Source organism: Canis lupus, chromosome 8 (assembly GCF_048164855.1).
Source record: "Canis lupus baileyi chromosome 8, mCanLup2.hap1, whole genome shotgun sequence".
NCBI classification, from domain to species: domain Eukaryota; kingdom Metazoa; phylum Chordata; class Mammalia; order Carnivora; family Canidae; genus Canis; species Canis lupus.
In genome coordinates this window covers 48,963,229-48,981,312 of record NC_132845.1, presented here as the reverse complement: position 1 = coordinate 48,981,312, position 18,084 = coordinate 48,963,229, and the positions used below count along the sequence as shown (strand labels likewise).

The window sequence follows — 18,084 nt, the reverse complement described above, 5'->3', positions numbered from 1 at the left end:
TGCTAGGGCTAACATTAGCCATAGATTTGTTTCAACTTGATGCCAGTGGTTTGCTCAGTTAGTGCTGGGCAGGGGTACCTCAGCCACAGGCGTGGTCTTCTCATTGGCTGGGGCTAACATTAGCCATAGTGGGGCCATTGAAAGGGCTCTGGGTCTGCTAAACTGGACAGGTCCTGCAAAATTTGTGATTACCTCTTGCTCAGCTGCTTCCTTTAGATTTTCTGTTAACCTTGGCGTGTTTTTGCTCTTGGAGCCAAGTTGTCTCAGTGCACCAAGATATAAGCTTTTCTGGCTCTTTTGGAAAAGAGTTTCTCTTTTGTCTCTTCCTCTTTTGCTCCCTAACTGTGCACACAGGCTCATCTTGCTTGCCTCCCATCACTCTGTCTTCCCCTCTCCTTTATTTGCTCTCTCTCTTTTCTTTTTTGGAAGGAGAGCAACAGCGAGAGAATCTTAGTCTTCATGCCCCATGTGGAGCTGATGCAGAGCTCAGTCTCATGACCGTGAGATCATGACCTGAGCCTAAATCAAGAGGCAGACACTTAACCAACTGAGCCACCCAGGTATCCCCTACTTCACATTTCTCATGAGACATTGTTCCATCGGGATCTTGATTACTTTCTTTGGAAAAGTCCAGTAAAGCCCCGCTGTGAATACAGTAGGTCTTTTGCTCCCCTTGTTCTCTTTCCACATGACAACTGTATCACCTGCTCTGGGACTCAAAGACTCCATGGTGGTGAGTCTCAAAACAAATTTGGTAGCTGTGAATTTGTAGTGGATAAATCTCAAGAGCTGATGTTTACTTCAGATCAACTGCCTCTATTGGGCAAAGAGATCAAAAAGCATAGCAGCTCCTCATGATTTTTTTTTTTTTTTTAAAGATTTTATTTATTTATTCATGAGAGACACAGAGAGGCAGAGACACAGGCAGAGGGAGAAGCAGGCTCCCTGCGGGGAGCCTGATATGGGGCTTGATCCCGGGACTCCATGATCATGACCTGGGCTGAAGGCAGACGTTCAGCCACTGAGCCCCCCAGGTGTCCCCTCTAATGATTTTTTGACCTTTAAACCAGTGAAGTGACTGATAAGGAAAGAGGAAAGTGATTAAAATCTTAAAAAAAAAAAAAAAAAAAGAAAAGAAAAGAAATACTGCCTATATGGCTGTTTCAAACACCAGAGTCTGGCACATAGGAGACATTACATATTGAATTAACAAATGAGTATCTTCTGACTGTACCAGTTTTATAATCTTCTCATATATGGATCTGTTCATACCACTGACCCTGTTCAAAATTCTGAACCTGATCCCACATGCACTGCTTTTCTATACAGCTGCTGGTTTTTAGCCCGGAATATCCGGCTTTCTGCAATCTGGCCCAACAGCCCTGTGTCTGCTAGTCCCTTATTCTCCTTATTCCCAGCCAGACTGGGTCATTTGTTCCTGGGAACCGCATTGTGTTTTTGCCTGTGGTTTTGGCATACAATTTCCTCCGCTTTGATTTTTCTCCAGCTTTTCTCAACATTTGCTATGTACAACTTTATCTCTTACCAATATCCAGCAAATGCCTCTTCCATGAAGTCTTCCCTGCCTGCTGCCTTGCCCAAGGGGTGATCTTTCCTTTCCCTCTCTCTGAACTCTCACCGAACTGTGGAGCTCTTGTGCATGTGGCTTTTCTTAACTGCTGTCCCTTTCTTCTAGGCAATTAGCTCCCTGGACAAGGAGTGTAACCTTTTTATTGCCTATGTCTAAATGCCTAGCATAGCACATTGTACGTAAGCACTTGGTAAATGTTACCTTGAATGGGACTACCGTAGTTCTGAATCCAGTTCTAGTGGAATCCTACTAGAGCTTGAGGTCTGTTGGCAGAGTAGGATGTGGGTTAGGAGACATGGCTTCATCTCTTGCTTTATTACTTAAGGCTACCTGAGTAAGTACTTGAACTTTGTGTTCTGTCATTGTCAGGAGAAAACGGTTTTCTTTCACCTAGTTTTGGAAGAAGTGTTGAGAGCAAGTGAGAAAACATCTTTAAAATGGTAGAGCTCTTTACATGCACTGGTACCAAATTTTGTGCTTAAAAATATGCTAAAGAATCTGTATTTGGGAGCTGCCTTTTAGGGAAGAGTCTCTTATGAAGAATCTTCTTGATCATTCACCATGACCTGTTAGAGAGAGGGGTCTACATTATAGCCCTGGAAGTAGCCCTAATTCTAATTTTTTTTCTTGCTTTGTGAGGCTTTGTGATAATATTGAGAGGTGACAATTGTCATTATTGCATTTCTCTTTGACCTCGGCACTGAAACCACTTGTTCATGTGTTGTCCGTTAATTTAACGATAGCTCTTGAAAAAGCTGGTAAATATTCCAAACTAGCTAAACACAGTCTGTATTTACAGGCTCAGAAAGCTAATTGGAAATGGCAGTATGCTACGAAGCATGAATAACGCTGAAGAGAAGTGTAGTTACAAAGGGTCAGGAGTATGACTACTCAGTCTGGCGTGGCAATTATGTATGTAAATGAGTTCATTCAAAATTAGATCCATCTCATTTTGGCTTTAGACTCCCTGATGAAAATAAACTGGGAAATGAATTGTCTAATTTAGGCACTTGCTACTGGTGCTTTAGCAATTTTCTGAGTAGTTAAAGCATGCATCGTGCATATTGGAAAGTCTGTGTTTAAATGGGCATTTTAACTAGCATTTTAAAGATATTCTCAGTAAAGGTATAACCTAGTTTACAGTATGTCCATTTCCTATATAAGCCATTTTATTTAAATAACTCTGCTAGCCTCACTATTATGATGGATTCATTTGGTAGAGCTATTACTGAAAGCTTTCTACATGTAATAGAAACTTTTTCCCCTCCTGCTTTAGCCGTAAAATGCTCAGGTTTGTCCCTTTTGGTTATGCAAAAGTTTTATGTTGGATTGTTATGATTCCCAGTCATGAGGGAATTGTGACGATTTTTAGAAAGTAATTATTAACTAGAAATGGATCTGGCAGTTAAGCTTAAAGGGCCCATGTGAGGTATCATGGTTTGAGAAAAGAGCTATGGAGCTTGACATATTTGTGTATGTTTTCAATATTGTGAGTGTAATGGTGAAATTGTAGCAAGTCATTGTCGTCTTTTTTTAGGACTTAAATGAGTTTAAGGAGATGACAACATGTGTTTTCCCCAGGTAAGCTTTCTTTGAGGATTTGTTGTCCTTCATTCAAAATAGTTCTCATACTGTACAAGATACAAATAGGTAATAAATATCCAAAATAGTAATGATCCAATTATGATTACAATCCAGTTGATAATAACTGGTTAATGGTTTAAGGGGTCTAACTGTGACCGATTGCTTTTGTAATTGATGATTGGTTTGATTGCATTAGAAACCAGAATTTGAACAGGGAGTGAAAGTTGGCAGCACCCCCCTTTTCTCTCACCCCATACCCTGCTGTCGGAAGAATTGGCAAAATCTTCAAGAGTTGACTCTCTCTTGTACGTTGGATGTGCCTTGTCCCAGTCAGGTGACCAGTTGAGGATGTTCTGTAGCCAGTCCAGAACTGTTTGGCTAGAGATTTTAACCCCCTCATCTCTAAGTTGCTGCCTTGACCTGAGAGTGTCTCCCACAGTTAATATCACAGGGTAGTTCTGATATGTCACACGTCACATGTCTGCTAGATCATGTGTCCGCCACGTGGAGCCTCTAGAGCAAGACTCTGTGTTTGAGGACCTGTCTGAAGACGAACAGGTGTGGTGGTAGAGCCGTTGCTCTTACATCTAGGCTAATTCTGCCCTGTTATCTATTACTCTTCACATTTATGTCAAAAGAAAGAGGGTTCTCACACTAGTGTCTGTCTCTCTGCATGTCTTTTTTCATTATTCCAATCTCTGACACCGAATTCTAAGAAATAACAATGGTATGAAACCACCAAATATAGATTTTAACCACCAAGAGTTTATTTTGTGCCAGTCTAGGTGGTTTAGTACTTGGTAATGGCCTGGCAGGTACTAGACCTACAGTGGTATTTAAACCATGTAAAAACTTACAAAGATCTCTGCCGTCTTCTTGGAATCAATATAACCCACACCCTCTCAGGGTACAAGCAGTTCTAGAGCTTGTGCCCTCCCCGACAGCCTCTTGATGAAGAAGGGCTGAGAGTACTGAGCCCCAGTGTAATGTAAGAGAGGTGCTTAATTCTCTTGTTGGCTTTTAGGACAGGAGACTGGCTCTTGGTTTGAGTAAAATACATTTTGGACATTGTGCATTTTGTTTACCTTCTTAAAAATTCTTTTGTTTTTAGACTCTTGGATACAAAATTGATGGCCAGCACACAACCTTTTAAGGTATTTTTAAAACTTGAGCTACCACTGATAAACTTATGTTTGGAACTGTTTTGAATTGATACTAGGAGCTTGAATCAATGACCAGCTAGAATTCTGGTCTAGTTTAATTGTTATTTTCAAGTACATCCAAAAAGGAAAATAATTAGAAAAAGACTAAAAACAAATATACCAAATGTGAATAGTGGTTGTCTTGGATATTGGAATTATTTTTTTCCTCTCCTATATTCTTTTTGTATGTAAACATTTTTAGTATTAAAATATATAATGTATTTTTGGGGGAGTAGAGTGGGACGCTTTGCTGACTCAGTCAGTAGAACATGTGACTCTTGACCTCAGGGTCATGAGTTTAGGCTCCATGTTGGGCATAGAGCTTACTAAAAAAAATGTGTGTGGGTGTGTGTAAAATGCATTTCTGAATAGGTTATGCATGGACATACTTCATAATTTTCTTGATTTTATATATTTTGGTTATATTTTCTAATCAGAAAAATTCAGGTTAAAGTAAAATTGTTTGTTATTTTGTGAAGTGACTTTACATAACTGAATGGAATGAATGCCTGAACAGTATAGCTCACTGGCCTAAGTTCTGTAGGTATTTAAACACATCTCCAAAACCCTTTTATATGGTGATACTTTCTGCATGGTGAACCTGACACTGCTCTCTCTCTTTCACATTGAAGAAACCATGACTCCCAGGTTTCTTTAAAGAACACGAGGGGGCAGTACTAGATATACTTTTTTTTTTTATTTTTTTGGCCCTGACATTTGATGAATCTCTACTGTATGTTGTACTGAGCTGATTAAAGCTCATAATTCTCTGCTTTCTGGTTTGCAGGATATCATTAACAACACATCCCTTGCAGAATTGGAAAAGCGGTTAAAAGAGACGCCTTTCAACCCTCCTAAAGTTGGTAAGAAAATAAAGTGATCCTGTTAAGTGCCTGAAGTCCTTGTGATCATATGTATCATAGGAGGAAGGTGAAACTGCTTGATATCATCATGCACATTTACAGATTTTGGCTGAGTTAACTTGCTTATGCCCTGTGTTGAATTACTGCTCTCTGAATAAAGATGGTCTTATAGTCCTAGGTTTATTTTATGTCAATAGATTTGGGTAGCCTGTTCATTGAGAAGTTTAGCAGGTAAAGCTTCAGAGCTTTTATTTCCTAATGCTTGGAATTCTCCCAAAACTTGATGTGTCTTTCTTTTTTCTAGGGTGCATTGTTTAAGCACAAAGAGTTGGTGATTCATTGCCAGGGGTCAAATGAAAATATGCTTTTCGTCCAGAAAAGCCCAATAACTGGGTTTACAGATGAGGAAGAAGAGTGTCCACCCCTGCCTCCCATCAGAGGTGGCCAATAGCAGCGAGGAAAACCAGGGGGGAGGAATAGTTCTCGAGGCAGAGATGTGGTGCCATGTCTAGTCATGGCCCCTACCCAGGTGTTTGGTGAATCTGGCACATGTCACTTCCTTGGTTCCTGTACACCTCATTTAGTTGCTGACACTGTAATTAGCATTCCATTAGCTCTAGCCTGCAAACTTCTGAAGACATTGATAATTGGACTAATGGTTCAGAAATTGACAATGGAAGGTACTAAAGCAGCCAAGATTACAGCTATTTGCTTCCCTTTCTGGGTAATAGTCCAAAAAAGGAATTAAGAAAAGGAGTGAGGGTGAGGGAAGAAAGCCTAGACCAAATTTCTGTAACAGTATGATGGAAATAATTGATTTTGGAAATATATGTTTCAGCTGGTGGTAGAGTAGAGGGTATTATTTACCTGGCTATCATGTTAAAAGACTTTTTTAAAGCTTAAAGTCTAATATTTAATATGGAGGTTAAAAGATTCTTGCTTAAACAGCCTTATATTGACATAAGAACAGTTGCAGTCTTTTCATTGTTCATTTCCCTTCATGCTTTTGGTTCTGTTATAATGTTTTTGGAATTCATTTCCAGAATGGCTCTAGGAACTATTTATGAGTTACAGGTTTGTTTTTTTTTAAGATTTATTTATATATTTGAGAGAGAGAGAGAGAGAGAGAGAGCACAAGCAAAAGGCAGAGGGAGAGAAAGAGAGAATCTCAGACTCTGCGCTGAGCATAGAACAAGAGGTGGGACTTAATCCCACGACCCTGAGATCATGACCTGAGCCAAAATCAAGGTACCCCTATAAGTTAAAGTTTTATCCCATTCTTTCCCTATAATATTCTGGTACCTGGCAGAGAATTTACTCTAAAGCAGGTCACTCTTCCCAGACATTGTCTTCAGCAAGTGTATGTGTCAGTGTGACATAAGAATCATGTTGTAAGGGACACCTGGGTGGCTTAGTGGTTGAGTGTCTGCCTTTGGTTTATTTATTTGTTTGTTTGTTTGTTTGTTTATTTATTTTTGCCTTTGGTTTAGGTTGTGATCCCGGGGTCTTGGGATCAAGTCTCTCAGCAGGCTCCCTGCAGTGAGCCTATTTCTCCCTCTGCCTATGTCTGCCTTTCTCTCTGTGTCTCATGAATAAGTAAATAAAATCTTAAAAAAAAATCATGTTCATGTTATAAAATGGTCTCTCCTACAGAGTTTCCCCATGTTCCAGGGGCAGCACCAAAGCAAGTTCTGATCTTTTACTGGAGTTAGTTGTGCCGTCATCTTTAGATCCTTAAGCTTGAAAACATAGCAGAGGGCAGTGTTGAATTGACCTGCCAATATTGATTAGAATCTTTTGCCTTTTCGGAGGGTTACCTGAGGTATTGATGGATAACAGTAACTGAGCATTTGCCATGTACCTGGCACCATGGGAGAGCTTTACTGGCGTTAGCTCATTTGATCCTCATAAATGAGGGAAGTTTGGTTTTCACCTCCATTCTGCTAAAGTGGAGGCCCAGAGCAGAAGTGACTTGCCCAATATCACATAGCAGTTGAATGGTGGAACATAGATTCAAACTTAGTGGGATGCACAAATCCATGCTGTTATGAGTCATGACTGAAATACTTGTTATGTCCCAATGTTTCTTCTCAAGGAAGAAGTTCCTTGAGACTTCCAAGAGCAGTTGGAAGAGGGATCATCTTCATAGAGCAAGTTATGCATGATTGTAAATAGCACCCATCAGAGTGCAGCGAGGAGGCCTCTAGCTGGGCCTTGGATGATGTCACTTGAGCCATTTCTCTAGTCTAGACCCAAGCCCTCATTTTCAGTGACCATTTTATCTCACATTGCAAGGTCTTATGTGGAAAGAATTAAGAAGTAGATAGCCTTTTCCTGCTCATCTAAGATATTTCTATCCTAGACAGCATATACCAATGCAATTTGGATTTGGTAGGGCACACTGCTCATCTTTATGATTTGTGATATCCTTGGGAAAACTTTTTTCTTTTTTCTCTTTAGAAAGTGCAGAAGGATTTCCAAGTTATGACACAGCTACTGAACAGCTCCACGAGGCAGGCTATGATGCTTATATCACAGGGCTGTGCTTCATCTCCATGGCGAACTACCTAGGTACTCCCTATACCTGTTTCTGGCAAACACATCGTAATCTGGGGGGTGTATATGGGGGGGGGGATCTTGCCTGTCTACGATTTCCCTGGGGCCCACTCACCCAGGAAGAAATGGGAGGCTTGGAGGTCAGAGTTGGGGGGAATAGGGGTGGAGAGTGCATAAGGAGGACCCATCGACACTTACCTGGTGTGGTTCTTGGCCACTAGGAGGAGTGCCCCTTATCCTGATGAACCGGGCTATTGATTTACATAGATTGTTGTCTGAACTTTTAGGCTTTGTCTCCTTGGCTGTACATAATACTCTGCTTCTTTTCTTCATTAGGTTCTTTTCTTAGTCCTCCGAAAATTCATGTGTCGGCTAGATCAAAACTCATCGAACCTTTTTTTAACAAGTAAGTAACCAGGGTTCCAGTGCCCACGTTCTCTCACTGTGGAAGAGCCCATTATCTGGGATGTCAGGTAGGGATGATTAGAAACTGTAGTGCATTTTTAGATAAAGTATTTCTCATCTCTAGTGACTCAGATGTTTTTCGAAAACAGAAATTGACCTTCTGGGAAATAATTTATTGTATCTATTGGCTTAAAAAAGAAAGAAAGAAAAGAAAAGAAAACACTGCCAAAGGCAGTGCATCTCTTCCAAGACAAAGAACTGGTGGTTTTGGCATTTAAATTACCTGCAAGGGAGACTCTGGTTGGGGGGGAGGGGTAAGGGGTAGGGGAAAGAGAGAGAGAGAGAGGGAGTGTATGTGTGTACACGTAGTTGGACCTAACACTGCTAACATACGTTACACATGAGGTTATTATTTATACTTGCATTATCTCATTAAATAGTATTCTTTGTAAGAAGATGTTGACTCCACAAATGGCTTTTAAGATAATCTATGGAGAAGTTTTGATTGTCGTTTTATCCCAAGCTTTCATGTGAATGGATCCAATGAAGTAAAAGCTTGCTTATGTACTCATTGTTGCAAGAAGTCTGTATGATTTAGGGAGATGTCTAAGTTCAGAGCATTTTCAAAGACTCTCAAGATGATTACTTCAAAGTGTGGTTTGTGCTTTCTTGGCACAGTTGAGATTAAAGTTATGGATGTGATCCTCAAGCTGGCCACAGTTGGGCTCTGTGCCAGAGCCCTAAAACCTTTACCCGAGCTCTCTTAACAGGATTGGTTCTAGGAGATTCTGGGGGTGCCAGACAGTACAAGGCAGCCCACATGGGTCATTATTGCTGGGAGAAAGAACTGTTTCAGTGCTGAGTTGGTTACATCATTTCCTTAAATTATATGCAGCACTTTACAATTTTATCAGTTCTTTACTGGGTAAGAATACCGTCTCCTTCGGATGTCTATATAAATACTGGTATCACAGTGCTTGTACTTAGGTAACATGCTGCAGAGACAGATGTTAATTCCAAACATCTGGATTCCTACAGGTTTGGAATTTGTGTAGTCTGAGCAAGTTTTATCACACTCTAACTTCTTATTTTTTAAATCTTTGTTCTTTTCTGTGGAAGTTCAGAGGTAAATGTATTTGACTTTCAAAACATCTTTCAGAGAGGAACAGGAAACAGTGTAGTATATATTGAAAATTAAGTTGAGTTTTTTTATTAAGTTTTTAATTTTAATTCCAGTATAGTTAACATACAGCATCATATAAGTTTCAGGTGTGTACAATATAGGAATTCAACACTTCTGTACACTAGTGTGCATGATAAGTGTACAAAGTTGAAAATTTTTTTTTGCATGGAAAATTAATTCTATAAACTAACAGTTGAATATTTGGTGTCTGTCCATTTCCTTATGTGCAAAACAAGATTTTCTTAGCTCTTCGCTTTTATTTTGAGGGCAGTGTTTATCTTTGTAAATCTTTGGAAGGGCAGCTTATGTCATAGACTGTGGAATGTGCAGGTGACCCTAAATATCATTCAGATCATGGCCATTCCTTGCATTTTTATGTGCAGGATGTTAAGTTTATTGTTTAACAGTATTTTTCAACTGGAACATTTTTACTCATTTTTAAATATTTAATTAAAAAAAATTTTTTTTTAAAATTTTTTATTGGTGTTCAATTTACTAACATACAGAATAACCCCCAGTGCCCGTCACCCATTCACTCCCACCCCCTGCCCTCCTCCCCTTCTACCACCCCTAGTTCGTTTCCCAGAGTTAGCAGTCTTTACGTTCTGTCTCCCTTTCTGATATTTCCCACACATTTCTTCTCCCTTCCCTTATATTCCCTTTCACTATTATTTATATTCCCCAAATGAATGAGAACATATAATGTTTGTCCTTCTCCGACTGACTTACTTCACTCAGCATAATACCCTCCAGTTCCATCCACGTTGAAGCAAGTGGTGGGTATTTGTCATTTCTAATAGCTGAGTAATATTCCATTGTATACATAAACCACATCTTCTTTATCCATTCATCTTTCGTTGGACACCGAGGCTCCTTCCACAGTTTGGCTATCGTGGCCATTGCTGCTATAAACATCGGGGTGCAGGTGTCCCGGCGTTTCACTGCATCTGTATCTTTGGGGTAAATCCCCAATAGTGCAATTGCTGGGTCGTAGGGCAGGTCTATTTTTAACTCTTTGAGGAACCTCCACACAGTTTTCCAGAGTGGCTGCACCAGTTCACATTCCCACCAACAGTGTAAGAGGGTTCCCTTTTCTCCGCATCCCCTCCAACATTTGTTGTTTCCTGCCTTGTTAATTTGCCCCATTCTCACCGGTGTGAGGTGGAAAAAAAATTTTTTTAAACTAGGCTCCACAGCCAATGTGGGGCTTGAACTCACAACCTGAGACAGAGTCACATGCTCTTCCAACTGAGCTATCCAGGCACCTCTCTTTTTTAAATATTTAAGACAACAAATGTGCGTCTCCACTAAAATCAACTCCTTATAAAATCAGGTGATGAACACAAATTGGGTTCGATAATAGGCTGCATCTAGTTTATCAGCAACCTGTGTGACTAATATGAAGAGCAATCAAAATTAGCTTTAAGAAGCTTAACAAAGATTTTATATATTAATAGATGAGTTTATTATTGCTAATAATGTTCAAGACTATTACTCAAAAGAACTGAGTAAAACTACTTGTCTCCCATAGAAGTTAGAAAGGTTGCAGGAGATGTTAAACCCTTAGTTTCATTTAAAGTATTTTTTAAAGATTTTATTTATTTAGGAGAGAGAGAGCAGGCAAATGAGCACAAGCAGGGTGAGGAGAGAGGGAGAGGCAGACTCCTCTGCTGAGCAGGAAGTCTTACAAGGGGCTTGATCCCAGGACCTCGGGATCACAACCTGAGCCAAAGGCAGACGCTTAACCGACGAACTACCCAGGTCCCCCTTCAATTGAGAATGTTCATTCTTTTTTCTTTTCCCTAGAAATAATACCGAAAGTAGTTGAGGATCGAAGAATCCTCCAGTGATATGGCACTGAAAATTCTTGATTTTTTTGTTCCATTTTCTCTTCCATCTATAAAGGAAGAATATTTTCTTCATCTTTGTGGGAAAAAAGTCCAGCAGAATTTGAAATGCAAAATAAGAACTATTTTTATTCTATATTGGAATAGATTGGTCAAGTACAGTCCCTTTTTTCTTTGAAAAATAATTGATATGCAACATTGTATTAGTTTCAGGGGTATAACATAATGATTTGCTATACACACACACACATACACACACAGAACGAAATGTGGTCTTCCCTTCTCAGCCCATTTAGAAAGTGGGAAAAGGACTTGCTCTTTTTGACATTTTTCTGTGCTAATACCTCATTCTTTCTTCCATGCAGGTTTGTTTTATGACATTAACTTTGAATTTGTCTTTTTTTTTTGGTCCAAGATTACCCTTATAGAGAAACATTCAAAAAGGGCCATCAACATGATCTCAAGTGGTTGATTTTAGAGAAATCTGTAAATTTCTCTGAGAGTTTGGCACCAGGCTTTTCTCAGTATGAGCTTAACCAAATATGCATAGTCCTAACATAAATTTGGGTGGAAATCAAACTGCCTACATATGCAAATAACTTTTTGTTCCTCTCTCACCAGGTTTATGTTTAGAAAGTAAACCTTGAGGGGGGAATAAACTCCACCTATTTCTGCATTGTTCTGAATTAGCATTTGGCTGCATTAGTTATGCCTTTTTGGGAAGTTTTATTGAGAGCTATTGAGAAATCCCCGAGATAGCTGGCATTTGAGTGATCTGCAAAGACCGAATGTAGTCTGAGGTGCTTTCTGAGCCATATTTGTCTAGAAGAATGTCCTGTGAGGATTTTGCGTGCTGCCATTTTGTCTCTTTTATAGCCTGGGTGTCACCTACATTTCTCCTCCCTTTGCTGTAATCAGAAGAGAAGTGAAGTCGTAAGGGGGCTGAGCGATGGGAATCCAGATCAGACCACTGCTGATGACTGGCAGTGTGGAATGTGCCCTTTGTTTATACCGTAGGCTCTCTGGGAAGGACGTGATTTACCTTTTCTTATAACCTTGGTCAATTTTGATCAATGTTTGGAAAACCAGACAGAGAAGATCCTTTGGTCAAATCCTTTTAGGCTGGAAAGAGCTAAAAATACTCAGCTTTCTTTTTCTTTCTTTCTTTTTTTTTTTTGGAACCACAGAAAAGTACATAATCAGACTCTTGCCTTATGTTTTATTAATAGTCATCCGTGTCGGCAAGACGCGTTGAACTCTTCCTAGATAACCTTTTCTGAAGGTTTTTGGGAAGGTTATTTTCTATTTACCTCATTTCTTAGAAAGAGGAAGGAAATGAGCAAGTCTCTCATTTTGGTTAATCTCCGTAAATAAGAGAATTAAACAGGAAGAATTGCCTGCAGTTTGCCTTAGAGGATGGCCATCTTGTTCTTGGCACAAGTTTCCTGTATAGGAGCAAGATTGTTGTAGAAATCTAGGCCTTCCTGGGATGGACATTGCCGGAGGTTTTCTCTATGCTGGAGGTGAGGAGACAAGCCATGAGGAGTGTGATACACTCTTGGACAAATTGTTTCCTCCTCCAAAAGATGGAGATAAAACTATTTGCCTCCCATAGAAGTTAGAGAGGTTGCAGGAGATGTTGATTGCCCGGTATTTATTATTTCCCTTTCTTGAAATATAAGAGAATTTAGCATGCTGGGGGATTCAAAAAGTAGATGTGGTAGTGGAATTTGTTTTGTGTTTCTAGTTTCATGATAAAAAAGAAAATTTGTTACCATGTGGATATAAAATTGGAGCAAATGTAAATTGTTCACTTTTGCTTGTACCCAACTCTTAATGTTTACTTACGAGAAATCAGGTGCTGATGAAGTGTGTCAGATTGGTACACAGTGGAACAAGTTTGCGTTGCTTTGGAGCATTTGTAAAAGTTCAGACAAATACAGTAGTTTACGGAAGGTTGTGTAGGTCTATGTAACTGTGATTGGCATAGAGGAGGAGGGATCATTATGATACCTGAAATACAGCACCCATGTTTTTTTTCTTTTCCTCCATGGAAAGCCATTACATTCTGGTGGCAAGTTGTTTTCCCTTATTATAATAAAGATATGTGCATCATATTTGACATTGTAGAGATTTTTGAGCTGAAGGATTATAGGAAAACAAAATACCTCCTGTCTTCCTGGCCCTCGCACTGATAATGGGGAGAGCAAAGCTCATTTGCTTCGTTGACTAGCAACCGCCATTCATGCTGAGCAGTGTGGAGTGCCAGCTCACCCGTGAGTTGTCCATGGGCCCATGGGCATAGAAGTGCAAACCCTGCTTGTCTTTTTTCTTTTTCCTGTCCTGCTGGTCCCTCCCTTATACAGAAGGTGCTGGAATAACAGGAGGATGAGGCAGATTTGTTCTGATTCACAGTGTTTTTAGCATCCTGGGTGATGGGTCAAATTTGTTACTCACTGTTCAGATTGGGTATAAAGTCCACTGTTGTGATATATTGGTTTTCCCCACCGTGAGACTTCTGACATCCCACCATAAGCAAGAGTCACAACACAGTTTGTGCTGTTGGTAAGACGTAGCCGGTGATGTCATGATAGTCCACATAACTGGTTCCATTTGCATGTAAAATTTTAAGTCACTTGATTAGCTTCTTCAGTGGAATTGCTTCACTCTGGGGTATCCTATAGTCTAATGTAGTTGTGATCTCCCACTTATGCCTGTGCCGTTTTGGGCAAGTAACTTGACCCTCTCTATGTCTCAGCTTCCTCATCTGTAAATGGAGAATCTTCATACACGTTTGATAAGGTTGTAGTGAGGGTAAAATTGCATGAATGTCTGTAAAATGCACAGTGCCTGGCACATCGTGGCTCTCGATCAGCCTGGTACTGCTGCCACTGCTGTGGGGACATTTATACTTGGAGGATGTGCTTCTCTGACAAGATGCTGGGAGCACATGGAGGAGCTGTTGTGCTTTCACAGAAGACACTCTATAATTGTACCTTTTTGTTTGTTTGTTTTAAATATTTACCCATTTATTTGGGGGGGTGTGTGTGTGAGGAGGGTCAGAGGGAGAGGGAGAGAGAGAATCCCAAGGAGACTTTGCGCTGAACCCGATATGGGGCTGTATATCATGCCAGAGCTGAAACCAAGAATCAGAACCCTGACTGAGCTACCCGGGCGCCCGAATCATACCTTTTGTACTTCACACACCCTGAAGGTGAGGGTTTGTGTTCAATCTTGAGCCTTGATCAGAAAAAGGAAGGGAAGGAGGAAAGGCTGCTTGTAACCAAATGGTGTCCAGGGGGAAGATTTGAATGTGTTTTCTCATTTTGCTTGTTGGTTTTGCCCTGAGGCATGTGGTGGTTTCTCAGTCTTTGTGCTGTGTAGCACTTCCAGGTGTAGATTTTAACAGAGAGGAGAGGAAAGAAATGGCATTTACTTATGAACCTGTTTCTTTTTATTTTTTTAACAGCTTTATTGGGATGTAAATTCATATACCAAATAATTCACGCATTATAGAGATCAATGGTTTTTGGTATATGACATTATTATCTTTTAAAAATTATTGTAAGATATGTATAACATACAATTTGGCATTTGAAACATTTTTTTTTTTAAAGATTTATTTATTTGAAAGAGAGAAAGAACACACGGAGTTGGGGGAGGGAGAAGGAGAGAGAGAATCTTAAGCAGGCTCCATGCCTGGTACAAAGTCCAACCCTGAGATCATGACCTGAGCTGAAATCAAGAGTCAGACTTGAGTTACTCAGATGCCCCGCAAACATATTTAAATCTACAATTCAGTGACACTAATGATATTCACTGTATTGTGCCGACATCATCATTCTCTGTTCTCAGAGCTTTTTGTTCACCCCAAGCAGCAAGTCTGTATCCAGTAAGCAATAACTCTCTGCTCCTGCCTCCCCTCAGCTCTGGGAACCTCTGATCTACTTTTCTACCTCTATACATTTGTCCTTCAGTGAGCTGTTCCTTTTTGAGCAACTCATTGGTTCTGTGAGATCTTAATCTGTTAGAACCACTGATAACTTTGCATATGCCCTACTTTGCAAACTCCCGGAGCACTTTTTTTTTTTTTTAATTTGCTGTTTTAGGTTTAGATCACTTCTTAGGCCCCAAAGCCCTGAGATTTGTGGATGTAAAGCTGTGCAAACCCCTACCCCCCGCCGGGGGGGGGGTGTTGCTTGTTTGCAGCGCTGCAGAGGCACGATGAATAAGGCAGAGGACTCAGGCTGGGCCATCATGATGCTCACATGGAACATTCATCCTTTCTGAAGCTAGGTTTCCACATCTGTGAAATGCGGATCATAAATGTCCACCTGGTAGGCTTGGCCTCAGGTTGCAGTGTAGCATCAATAAGGCTGCTCACTAGAGGGGTGTGCCATGTCTTGGGTGCACAGAGTGTAGCTGTTGCTGTGGCTTTCACCACAGTGAACTTCCAAGAAAGTAACATGATTCTAGTTTTTCCTGGTATCTGAGGCAGTGGTAGATGAACAAAGTGGGCTGTATGTACTTAGTTAAGTTTTCTCGGGTGGCAATCTCTGGGTTGTGAGCTCAGGAAATAGGCAGAAGTGCCTGATGCCAATAAAATCCTTTTTATAGAGAACAGCAACCTGGAATCCTCTTAAGAAAACATTGCCTGTCTTTGTATCTTAATGATAAAGGTCTTGCTGCAAGGTTGGACTGTGAATGGGAAGAAGAAACTCCCTGCCCGTGTGCCAGTCATACTCATGTGTCTTGAGCCTTATGATGCTGGCAAGGCAGAGAAGTGAAATACAGTCTCCTCTACTTGTCTGCCCCCAGGAGCAGCTGTGCTGTGTGCATGTCTCTTGCCACAGAAGCCCCTGGTGATCCCGGAACTGAGGGGTCAGGGAGGCAGGATGGAGGCAGACAGTAGTAGTGGTGATTGTGTGACCTTTTGTGTGTCCGACTGGCTGGCTCTCCCAGTAGTATTCTTTAATATTTCTGTTTGCAGTGCTTGAATGAAGGGCCGATGTCCTCTAGCCTTCACTTCTACCAGAGATGAATTTTGCCCCAGAGATAGGGATCATAGTCTACCACTCATTCTAAACTGATTAGAAGTGGACTGTGGTGCTGTGGCAGACATTATTTTTTAATCAGAGAGAGCCAAGAAGTACCTTTTATTAAAAAAAAAAAAAAAAAAAATGGAGTCCATTTTCAGTATTTTCCAGATTGTGGAAATCTTGGGGTCCAGGGTCCTGAGGAGTGAAATCATAGCACTGCAGATGGCTTAGGGCAGCCTCCCCAGTTCCAGAAGGCTGAGAGCCAGTTTTTCTCCCCGGTTTGCAGAAGGTATTTTCCCCTGGTACACAGGATGTATTTTATCCTCACATACCTTAACGAAAGCCCTTTATTTCAACCCAAGTCATGTTTGCTTTCCTTATGGTTCCCCAAGCAACTAGGATAGCAGGGATCTCCAAGGATTGCCTTGGTTTGGTTACCCTGAGAGTTCTTTAGTACAGTGGTTTTCAGAAAGGCAAAAGACCGGAGTCTAGGGCACACCGAATTATTCTCAGGCCTTTAGTCTGGCTTCTTAAGACTGAGAACCTGTGCTTATTTCCATCACTTCTTCAGGGAAGAGGGTGCTTGTCTTGAGTTGGTATGGCTTGTCTAATTTCTGCCTTGCGGTCTTGATTGCCAGGGATGTATCAGGCGAGCTGTGTCTGCGGCTTTATCAAAAGGCTGCTTTTTAAGGGGATCTTCAAGGACAACACACTGGGCACACCTCTTCTTGCCTTGCCATCCCCGTGCGTGTTACAGGAGCTGTGTGGATGCTGAGCTGTTCCAGCCTTGTGTGGGCTCTGGCTACTTTAAAAGTACATTTCCCCCTGGCTTAATGACTTGTTTATCATTATGATGAGCAAGTAATTTGTAGAGGTAAGGAAAAAAAATCAGTCAACCCCTGGATATGTATTTAAATAGCTTGCCCCCTCCACAGTAGGGTATTTTACTAGTTTCCTGTGGCTGCTATAACAAATTCACCACGAGCTTGGAGGTGTACCACACCAGGAGTTTGTTCACACTCATGGTTGTAGAGGCCACAGGTTTGAAATCAGGGTGTGGGCAGGGCTGGTTTTCCTCCAGAGGCTCTGGGGAAAGAGTATGTTCCTTGCCTATTCTGGCTTTTGGTGACTGCTGGCAGTCCTTGTCCTCTGGCCACATCTCTCCAGTCTCTGCCTCCATGATCACATTGCAGCCTCCTGTGTGTGTGTGTGTGTGTGTGTGTGTCCCTGTCCTCCCTCTGCCTCTCTCATGAAGACACTTGAGCTGGCATTTAGGACTCCTGTGGGTTAGTCTAGGATAATGTTATCAAGAGCCTTAGCTTAGTTACTAATTGCATCTGCTAAGACCCTTTGTCCAAGTAAGGCAACATTGAATAGAATGTGTGTGTATCTTTTTGGAGACCACCAGTCAGCCCACCGTAGGCTGTTAGTAGTAAAGTCAGCATGCTTAGGTATTCCTTGCCTTACTTTGGCTCTGGCTGGGAAAAACCAGGCAATGGTTATTTCCAAGGCTATTTAACATTTCATTCATAAAATTTAAAGGTCACCAGTGTACCATGGTACTGAATATCTGGTACTGGCTACCCAAAATTTTCCCTACTGAACACCTTCCATTCTTCAGTGAGTTACCTACATCGTTTCCCCACATTTACTGTCATCGCTGCCAGCAACCCTCAGAGGTAAATAATAATGTCCTCGTTTTAAGATCTTATTTTTAAGTAATCTCTACGCCCAACGTGGGGCTCAGGTTTACAATCCTGAGCTCAAGAGTCATGCACTCTACCAAGCAGGTGCCCCAGTATGTCCCCATTTTA

At 41.0% G+C, this 18,084-nt stretch overlaps 1 protein-coding gene across 2 annotated transcripts in view; it reads left to right on the top strand.

Moving 5' to 3' along the window:
* PARN (poly(A)-specific ribonuclease) overlaps positions 1–18,084 on the top strand; it is a 155,413-nt gene that overhangs the window by 26,978 nt on the left and 110,351 nt on the right. For both annotated transcript variants that reach the window (XM_072835860.1, XM_072835859.1), the window contains exons 14-18: positions 3,129–3,172; positions 4,287–4,329; positions 5,165–5,240; positions 7,701–7,811; positions 8,133–8,202. In XM_072835860.1, the coding sequence (XP_072691961.1) occupies positions 3,129–3,172; positions 4,287–4,329; positions 5,165–5,240; positions 7,701–7,811; positions 8,133–8,202 (344 nt within the window). The remainder of the gene's footprint in view (positions 1–3,128; positions 3,173–4,286; positions 4,330–5,164; positions 5,241–7,700; positions 7,812–8,132; positions 8,203–18,084) is intronic.